Genomic DNA, 9,895 nt, shown 5'->3' with positions numbered 1-9,895 from the left:
GGCATGGCGCCAGTGGGGGGTGGCCGGGTGCCCGGTGGGCAGGGCTGTGGGTAGTCTCGGGGCGGCATGGGGCACGGCTCCCCGAAGGGCAGGGGGTGTGCAGGCTGTGGGCCGGGGGCCTCCTTCTTCCCCTGGACCTCTGGAGTGTCCTTGTAGGGCTTTAGCACCTGGATGGGAGGTAAACAGCACATGAGGGGTCCAGCCACACTGAGAATCCCTCTGGCAACCCTGGGGGACCCACAATCCCCTGTCCTCTGGCTCTATCCATGAGCCTCTTCCAGGGGATACTGGGGAACCACAGCAGGAAGAGACACTCACGGTGATGCGGGGGAAGCTGGGGTCCTTGCCAGCCTCCAGCAGGATATGTGCTGGGGCAGGGGGCACGATGAATGGTCCCCGGGGGCTGCTGGACCCCACACTCTCTGCATAACGCTCTGTGTCCAAGGGCTCGGGGAAGGTGGCAGGCCAGGCTGGGGCATGTCGGACATACAGCCCCCCATGGCTCAGGCATGGGGGCACTGGCTCTGGAGGGGGCATGTGGGAGCCATTATCCACTGTGGATGCCTGGGGAGAAAGGGGACAGTGTCAGAGGGACTGGAGGCATGCAAGGATGGAGGAGCAGGGGGTAGCAGGGAGTATGGGGTGATGTGAGAATGAGGTGAGGGCTGTGGGGGGTGAGGGAGATATAAGGTGAGGGAGATACAAGGTGAGGCAGGATAGGGTCAGGGAAGAAGTGTGGGATTCCAGTGTGGGGTAAGGCAGGAGTGGGGTCATGCAGGTATGGGGCAAATTGGATATGGGGCAGAGAAAGGATGGGGTAAAGCAGGGATGCTATAGGGTGATGGATGGGCTGAGGTGGGTGAGAGGTGAGGTTCGGACTTGGCAAGGCAGGAATGAGTAGAGGGTGGAGGGGACACAGGATGAGAGGCAATGGGGGATGAGAAGAGGTGGGTATGGGGTCAGTGAGGTACAGGGAAAGGCAGGAGGGGGGTCTCATACCTCAGGGGGTGGCCCAATGATGGAGAGCAGGACAGGCAGCAGCACCAGCCCATTGAGCAGCCCCAGCAGTGTCAGGATGGTGAGCACTGCAAAAAAGTACCTGGGGGGGCCATAGGCAGAGAGGTAAACAGACATGGCCACCATGAAACCTATCCCACCCCAAACAAGGCCTCCCACACCATACACCCCAGCCCTGCCATGTCTCCCCAGCCTCCATGCGAGATGAGGTGGGTGCTTCCAGCAAGATCCAACCTTCCCAGCTGCCTCTCATCCCCACTGCCAGCCAAGGAGGCTGCCACGTCACCAGCCGCCCCCATTGCTTTTGGAGGGCAGGAAGCAGATGGTTTAGCCCGCTCCAGCACTCACCTCATGATGAAGTCAAACTCAGAGCCAGCCAACATGAGGACACCCAGGAGGGTGGAAACAGCACCATCCATCACAGGAGCGAAGGTGTGCTCCAGCGCGGCGGCCGAGCGCACGTTCCTGCTCCCTGCAGCCGTCAGGAAGCCCTGCATGGAGGGGGGATGTCACACAGGGCTCGTCCCTGTGTGCCACCCGTGGTGTGGCCACCCATTGGCCATGAGGGTGAGAGTGCTGGGGAATGGGAACTGTCATGCCCTATGGATGGGCAGGGGTCTGCCTGCACTCACCAGGGCCACGTGAACAGTGAACTCGACGCCGATGCCCACTGAAGCGATGAGGATGACCACAGGGATGGCACTCAGCTTGATGCCCATCAGCCCCATGATGCCAAACAGCTCCACTGCCATCATGGCCAGGATGGAGACCTGCTGGGCAGTGGGTTCAGTGAGGGGTGGTTCTGCTCAGCTGTTCCCTCTGCCCCTTCACCTGTCATGTCTGATCCCACCCCTCCACATAAAACACCCTCACCCTATTGCCCCTTTCCCCTATTTGAGGTGTTCCTCTGTCTCACCATCTATCGGGGGTGACCCTCAACTTTCTCTGCATGGATGTTCCCAGGCCCCTGTGCCTTACATACATTCCATTTGTATGGGTTGCCCACTTGCTGCGACCTCCATCCCCCCCTGCCTCCTCTGCATGGAATGCCCCAGACCCATGCCTCCTCCATATGTTCCCTTCATAAGCCATGTCCCTGATCCCTCCGTATGAGTGTCCCAGACCTAATGCCACCTTTGTATGTATGTCACTTCCACCCAGGGTGCCCCTGGCCACTCCATTGCTCCATCTCCGTTAACCAGGCACTCAGAGCCACCCACCAGGACGGCAGCAGAGCTGTATGTCCTCGTCCCCACCCATCAGAAGGGCAGCACCCCTTCATCCCCATCCCCCGGGGTGCATACTCACGATGATGCCGGCCGTCCAGGGGTTGAGCAGCAGCAGGGCACAGACCAGGAAGGTGCAGGCCAGCAGGATGCTGATGGCCAGCAGGAACCAGTGGCGCAGGCCGATGTACTGCTCCCAGAAGAGGAAGGGGTAGCCGCTGGGGTAGCTCAGCACCCCATGGCGCTGGGCAGCCTCCCGGCAGATGGCCCGAACGCTCTCGATCGCCTCCACGAAGTCGGCTGTGCGACGCAGCCCGCTCAGGTAGAATGGGAACTGGGCAAACTCCAGCGGCTGGGCTGCTGGGACTGGAGAGGAGAGCACAGTCAGTATAGTGGTACAGGCAGGGATGCACCCCAGCCACACCAGCCTGAACCCAGCCCGGGCAGCCCCATGCCTGGCTGGGCACCACGGGGCTGGTATGCAGAGCAGATTGAGGGCAAGGGGGAGGAGGGTTCTCTGCCTGCAGGGTGCTTGTAGGGTAGGGGGTCACAGGCAAGGGCTTGTGGGGCAGAAGGGGAACAGAGCGGAGGGACTTATGTGCAGTGAGATGGCCATGAGCTGGAGCAGCAGGTTGTTGAGTGCACAGTGGGATGTGCAGGGGGATGGGTGTGGGGTGCAGGGGGACAGATGTAGGACACAGGGAAACATGGCAGTTTCTCTACCAGAGGATGATGATAGGATGAGGGATGCAGGGAGCTTCTCTTCAGGAGAATGCTTGCAGGCACAAAACGTGTGGGAAGTGGGGTCCTCCGCAGAGGGATGTTGGGGTGCAGGAGGGAGGGAGCTGCAGGGAGCCCACCATGCTCACTCACTTCGCAGGTTCTCGCCCGTGGTGTCATACTTGTCATGGATCCACTCAGGCGGTGGAGGGTAGAAGTTGGCCTGGGAGGCGGCGAAGCCCAGGGGGTCATTGCTGGCCCAAACCGTCAGGCAGATGTAGAAGGTGTCAGGGGGGATGATGCCATTCTCATCCACCAGCCGCCGTGTGGTCAGCTATGGGGAGAAAGCAGGAGGGAGCATAAGCAGGGCAGCAGGCAGAGCATTGTCCCCAGCTCGGTCACCCTATCCCTGTCCCCACACACCTGATTGAAGTTGAAGGGCTCCTTCTTGTTGCCAGTCTGGATCAGGAGCTTGTAGGCCAGCGCGCCGTCCTCTGAGCCGTTGCGGTAGCTGTCATGGGTGATGCGCCCAGCCTGCCAGTCCCTGTCGAAGGTGGCCTGGAGCCCTGGGGATGCAGCGCGAGGGGTGAGCATCCCTTGGAGCACATTACCCTGTATGGCACCCTGTGTGCCCTGGGGGGCATGGTGCCAGTGGGATGGGCACACAGAAAACCCAGCTCAGATTGGCACTGCCAGCTGCCTTGGGGGACACCATGGGCCTTCCCAGGGTGACAGACACCAGAGAAGGCATTCCCAGGCCAGCAGGGAGGGTGCAGGGTTGGGAGATCATGGAGAAAAGGAATGTCCCTTACCTCGCAGCCAGTCCTGGAAGTAGTGGAGCCACATCTTGGGCAGGTCATGGTTGCCCTCCCGCACCACGTACTTGACGGTGCTGAAGGCCTGGTGCAGGCTGAGCAGAGCAGCTTGGGCGCCCGGGTAGTGGAAGCCACCCTTGGTGACGATGAACATGTTGTAGAAGGAGAAGTACTTGAACTGGGCCGAGATGAAGGCGTGCGCCTTGGTGTCCCGCGGCACGATGTCTGTCAGGTAGAGCCCATCGTGCACCATGGTGGTGCCATAGAGGCTCAGCCCCAGCAGTGCCAGGAACAGCACTGCCACCACCGCCTGTGGAGACAGTGGGGAGTCAGGCAGGGTCCGGTGCCACCCACCCCTGTTGGCTGGCACCACTGGGACCATCCCCACCTCACCTTGGTCCGGGTTCGCAGGAGGAGCGGGGCGTACTTCTCTCGGGCGAAGTCAGCAAGGCTCCAGCGGCAGAAGGGCAGGGGGACACATTCCCGCCCACCCTTGGCCTCGTCCATCTGGGCCAGCAGGTCCCGGGTGGAGCTGGATGGGGTGAAGACCTGCGAGCCCAGGGGGTCGGTGGGGGGCAGGAGAACCGTGGGTGAGGTGCACACCTGGGAGGTGGGTGGCAGGACAGTGACGACGTGGTGGCCCGAGGGGTCACACCGAGTGAAAGCTTGCACAGTGGTGGTTATCTGGGTGCTGGTGGTCACGCCAGGGTGCCCGTAAGGGGAGGGGTGGCAGGCATGGTTGTCATTGGCATCGGCGAGCTCCTGGGGTTGGATTTGGATGACCCGTGAGGAGCAAGGGCTGCAGGGAGAAAGGAAAGAAGGAGAGAGTGAAGGAGGAGAAGATGCTGAGGGAGAAGAGCAGAGCCACCCCATGCTTCTGAGAGGGTCCTGTGGGGCCAGCTGCATCCTGGGCAGCCTGGTGCTGGTACCTGTAAAAGCAGCAGAGGATGTCAAGTCGGCGTTTCTCCCGGCGGTGCAGGTCCAGGCTCAGAATGGCAGGGAAGACAAATAGCACCATGGCAAAGTTGAACACCACAACCACCGCAGCCTGTGGGTGGGAGGACATGTCAGAGCCGGGTCTGGTCAGCCCTTCCCACCCACTACAGAAAAGGACTTCAGGCACCCCCTCCTGTCCAGTCCCCAGAGAGGGACCACAGCCAAACCTGGAGGGAGAAGGCACGCAGGGCCGGGATGGGCACCAGGGCTGCCATGAAGAAGGCAATCATGTTGCTGACGGAGGTGAGGGCCACGCTGGTCCCTGTGCGCTTCAGGCACTCACCTGTCCGCTCCTGTGGGGACAGAGGGAGGGGGTGATGAGAGGGGCCACAGGGAAGTAGAAGGGGATCTGACAGCTACTGAGAAGGGCTCAGCACTCACCTTGAAGGGGATGTGTTGGCTGGTCTCAGTGAAGGCATGAGCCAAGAGGAACATGTCATCCACACCAATGCCAAGGGCCAGAAAGGGCAGGACCTGAAAAAGACCAGCCCGTGTCAGTGGAAGGACATGGCTACTGCCTGGGAGGGGACTCAGCCACCTGGCCATCCCACCAGCCCCACAGTACCCAGCTCTTCCCCCAGCACATACCTGGGTGGTGGCAGCGTTGAAGGAAATGCCCAGCAGGGAACAAAGCCCCAGACCAGAGGCCACAGAGAGGGCCACAAGCAGGACCCCAGCGAGGCCCACGGCCCCTTGGGACTTGGAGCAGTCCCACCGCAGCATGGTGACACAGGCGTAGGCCAGCTGGAAGAACACATCGAGTTAAGGGGGACAAGGGACAAAGGAAGAACAGCAGGGATCAGAAAGAGGGGACACACGCACCATGAGGAGGTAGCCCCCGGCCACCCGGATGGCACTGACGTCGGAGAAAGACTTCATGATGTCATTGAGCGTGGTGGTGGAGAAAGCATGGACACTCTGCGTGGCGTTGGGTGGAATGGAGTCCTGTGCCAGCTGCCAGAGATGCACCCCATTAGAGGAGTCAGGACCCCTGTTCTGCCCCCCTGTACATCCCCCCAGAGCCACCCAGGGTGTCAGCACCACCACTGAGGGTCCCTAGGGACTCACTGGACCACAAGAAAGTGGTGCCAGGACCGGTGGCCACATGAAAACCTGGATGCAGGGAGATGACACACACAGGGTCACTCCTGCCAAGCCCCACATGGGGCTGATCCCAGTGCCTACCTCCACGAATTTCCTCTGCCACGCCTCCAGGATGGCACCCGCCTTCTCCTCACTCCAGCTGATGTCATGGATCTCGTAGTCGTCCTTGAAGTGCTCAAAGAGCTGCCGTGGGCTCATGAGGAGGAACATGGTCTGCAGGGCCTCAGCACTGGGAGACAGGTACGCACCTCGCTGGGACCGGCTGCAGCACCCCAGGATGCAGGAATGGGTCCGCTCCCCACCCCACAGCCCCACCACGGACACTCAGGAGAAGACTCAGGCATCCTGCCCCTGTTTCACCCCTTGCTCCAAAGCTCCTGCTTGCCAGCCCCATACTATTGCCAGCCTTTCACACTCTCCCAGACAGTCCTGCAGCCCCTTGCAGGCAGGGCAGGTTCCTGTGTGCACTGGATGAGGATGAGGGGACCCTGTCCCAAACTATTCCCAGGGTGAGTGCTATGGCTGCACCCCTGTGCCACCCCTGAGGACACCCATGCTGCAGCAGCACTCACCGTAGCAGCTTGCCCTGGGAGTCTTTGGTCGTGCCGCCCAAAATCAGCTCCTCCTGCCAGCGCATGAACTTCCTGGAGAAGCCGTGGCAGCCCCCTGAGAGCTCGGCTGGGATGTCAGGGCTCTGTGGGTGGAGGGATGGGCGTGAGGCATATGAGACCATGGGGCAGGTGGGAGAGCAGCAAGCCCTCTCACCCCTCCCGGTTGCCATGGGCTGTCACCTACCTGCTGGCTCTGCTTGTTGGGAGCGCTGGGAGGGCACTGGGGGTCGTGGGGGTCCAGACAGGGCCGCTCCATGTAAGCCTGCCCCACCTCTGCCTTATCCAGCAGCTCTTTGAAGCCTTCCAGGGATGTGAACTGCCCCAGCTCCTCCATCAGCTGCAGAGGATCCAGGTTGCTCCACTGGATGTCCGGGCGTCCCCTGGGGAGAGAGTGGCACAGGGGTGATGGGGGATGCTGAAACCCCACCCAGTTCCATGGGTCCAGGGGTGCCCTGAAAGGCAGGGTGCGAGGCCACAGAGGAGCAGCATCAATCCCCAGCACATCCCCTACCCCCTCCCGGGGCTGCCTGCAGCATCCCCCATGCCCCGCGTGGTGCAGCGGCCGTGCCCCGAGTCAAGTAGCGTGCCTGATCCTGTTAGGCTGGGACAAAGCGGGGGGAGCTGGCCCCACCGCCTGGCCCTGCTTTGTGCGAGCAGTCAGGCCGATTACTGCCCGTGGGCTAACATCTTGATAGAGGGGAGCAGGCAGGAGAGGGCTCCCAGCATCCCTTCCAGCCCCTCCTGCCACCTCCTCTCAAGCTGGAGGTTTTGGGGCTCAGCAGAGGTTCTGGTGGTGGTGGTGCTAGGATCTTAGCATGGACCAGGTCCTTGGAGGTCCAATGGGACACCATGGGACTTGGGGTACTCAGGAAAAGGGGTTTTTCCACTGCCTGCAGATGCTCTGCTCCCTCCATCCCAGCCTGGGGTGCCCACGGGCCAGCGCCCAGCCTCACTCAGCTTCTTTTATAGGGCAGAAAAGACACACAAAAAAGCCAGTAACGCAGCCCAGTGCTCCAAAGAGGGATAGAAAAAGCCTCGAGCGAGTGTGAGCCCTGGGGAGAAACGCAGCCTAATAATTCATGAAGGCTGGCTGGGCTGGAGCTGGACGCTGGAGATTCCCACATACCAACCAGAGCTGCTGCCGCTTCCAAAGAGAGTGCCTTTTATCTGCTTTCGCTTGCTTCACTGAGCCAGGGCAAATCCTTTTGTCTTTCCATAGATTGCTGCTCTTTGTTCTCCCAGCTCCCGCCCCATCACCCCTTGGCGTTAAAAAGGGGGACGAGTGAGTCCCCATGGGCTGGCGGCCGCTCAACCGGGGTGCCCGCCCGGGTGCCTCCTCACCCGGCTGAGAGGTGAGATGGGTCCCACCGCTGCTGTGGGTGCCACCCTGCCTGCCTGTCACTTACCCCAGCCCCAGGGTCCTGCCCACCCCAGCAATGCCACCAGCATCCCTCTCAGCACCACCGCCCCAACCCTGCTCACCCCTGCTCCTGGCTGCTCCCCAGGCTGGGATGGGGAGAACCTGAGGACTTGGGGGAGCAAAGCCAGTCCCCCAGTCCTGGCTGGGGATGCTGCGGCCCCTTCCCCCTCCTCCCGTCAGGCAGGAGCCTGAATAAGGCCACTATTTCATCTGTTTGGCATGGGGCAGCTTTCAGAGCAGCATTAGCATGAGAAAGCGCGGGGCTGCATTTGCTGACAATGCACAAGCCGCCCCGGCTCTCCCGGACAAACACACGCGTAAACAGAAGGAATGTGTGTGAAGGGGGGAGACCCCCGCCCAGCCCGGGGTCCCCAGCCCCACCGCGGCGGTGTGGGGAGCTGGCTGGGAATCACCTGCCACCCACCCAGGGGACTCTGCACCCTCCGTGTCCCAGGGCACACAGCTCGAAAGTGTCGGTGCTTCCCTTGCCACCGTGGCACCACAAAGCATTGGTGGAACAGCCCCCAGGGACCTGCCTGTGGCATGGCCTTGTCCCCATCATCCCCATCCCTGGCTGCTGTGATGGCATGGCAGGGTTGGGCAACTCCTGCCCCTGGGCTGCAGCCCCCCACCCCAGCAGTGCACTGAGGCCAGGTAGGTGAGGACAGTGACCTGTCCCTGGGGAGGGTTGACCGAGCAATGGTGGTGGCACCATCCTGGGGCTGAGCAGGACAAGCAGCAGCACCAAGGGTCCTTGGGGCAGCAGAGCCGAGATGCAAGGGGAGGTCAAGTTCAGCCCCTTGGCAGCCCCACCCCAGTCCCGGCTCCCACCCACAGCCCCCCAACCCATGGCACAGCCCCCCACACTCACGGGAGGTAAGCTGAGCCTCCCTGCAGCTTGGCGCCTTCCCAGAAGCAGTCCAGTGGCGTCAGGATCACGCAGGGGAACAGCTTCTCTATCATCTGTGGGAGGAGAAGATGTGAGGGATCAGCAGGGATGGATCAGGTGCCCCCTGCTCCCCCCACCCCAGCCCTGCTAGGCTGCCCAAGCCTGCACCTTCCCACACATCAGCAGTGCCTTTGCAGTGCCTGGGGCTGACAAGTCCCATCCCCACCATAGCCCATTCACTGCCCGATCACTGGGGACCGACCCCCGTGGGGGGTTGCCTGGGGGCCACGCTATGCCCAGCACTCACCCTCTCAATCATGCCGTTCTCAATGATAGGGACACCCGACTTGTAGCAGATCTTATTCAAATCCCACGATCTGGAAAGGCAGAACGAGGAGCTGAGGAGGAGCATCATCCCACGGGGGACATGGTAAGGGGTGTGGGGGACAAGCAGGACATGGCGGGGGTCCCTGTCGCCCCCGACCGGAGCTGGACTCACTTTCCGTACAGCGAGACTTGGACTTTGCTGGCGGCCAGGGCCGCCTCGAGGTGGAGCTGCAGGGCCTCCTGAGTCAGGATGTTCTCCCCATCCCGTTTCGGGGTCTGGATCAACATTTGGGAGGTGTAGACTGACTCCTCGCCCAGCTTCTCCTTGGTGTAGCGCAGCTCCTGGCTCACCCGGCTGCCCGCTGCAAAGGGGAACAGCAAAGTGTCCTGTCAGTGCCAAGGCTGGCAGAGCCCACATCCCACCAACCTGTCCTGCCCCAGGGAAGGGGTCAGGCAGGACCAAAGCCCCGAAGCATCATATAGTGCCACATTAACCTGGGAGGACTTCTTGCCATAGGCTCCCCAGCTGCTCCATCCTCTGGGCACTCACACCCAGAGGACCCAAGCAGGGAATATCCCAGCCCACACCAGACCAGGCATCCCCCTTCCCACCAATGAGGATATTTCCAGCCCCAAAATCGGTCATTGGCTTTGCTTTCTGTAGAAAAACCCCATGGGCAGACACCTGGCGAAACAGAGGGGCTCGTGCCCACTCCCACCCATGTGCTGCAGCAGGTGCCACAGATCCCCAACACAAGCAGACCACAACA

General features: G+C 61.6%; 1 protein-coding gene across 1 annotated transcript; it reads right to left on the bottom strand.

Annotated features, from left to right (window-relative positions):
- Positions 1-993: 993 nt before the first annotated feature.
- On the bottom strand, positions 994-9,485 carry PTCH2 (patched 2). The gene is made up of 19 exons (XM_010006560.1): positions 9,298-9,485; positions 9,106-9,175; positions 8,781-8,872; positions 6,674-6,869; positions 6,451-6,572; positions 5,960-6,107; positions 5,597-5,728; positions 5,363-5,518; positions 5,156-5,248; positions 4,942-5,067; positions 4,708-4,826; positions 4,172-4,577; positions 3,776-4,088; positions 3,387-3,529; positions 3,117-3,297; positions 2,326-2,609; positions 1,650-1,787; positions 1,366-1,508; positions 994-1,099 (listed from the first exon to the last, which is right to left on the bottom strand). The coding sequence occupies exons 1-19, from the start codon at positions 9,411-9,413 to the stop codon at positions 994-996; spliced, it is 3,084 nt and encodes a 1,027-aa protein (XP_010004862.1). The 5' UTR covers positions 9,414-9,485.
- Between the last annotated feature and the right edge of the window lie 410 nt (positions 9,486-9,895).

Source organism: Chaetura pelagica, unplaced genomic scaffold, assembly GCF_000747805.2.
Source record: "Chaetura pelagica isolate M959 unplaced genomic scaffold, ChaPel_1.0 scaffold69, whole genome shotgun sequence".
Lineage (NCBI taxonomy): Eukaryota > Metazoa > Chordata > Aves > Apodiformes > Apodidae > Chaetura > Chaetura pelagica.
This window is presented reverse-complemented; position numbering and strand designations above follow the sequence as displayed.

Coding starts and splice junctions, on each gene's coding strand:
- PTCH2 (XM_010006560.1), bottom strand. CDS start 9,413: ATGTTGATCCAGACCCCGAAACGGGATGGGGAGAACATCCTGACTCAG. Junction 4,089..4,171: donor TCCTGCGAACCCGGACCAAG/GTGAGGTGGGGA, acceptor CTGTCTCCACAG/GCGGTGGTGGCAGTGCTGTT. Junction 2,610..3,116: donor CACGGGCGAGAACCTGCGAA/GTGAGTGAGCAT, acceptor TCTCCTCTCCAG/TCCCAGCAGCCCAGCCGCTG.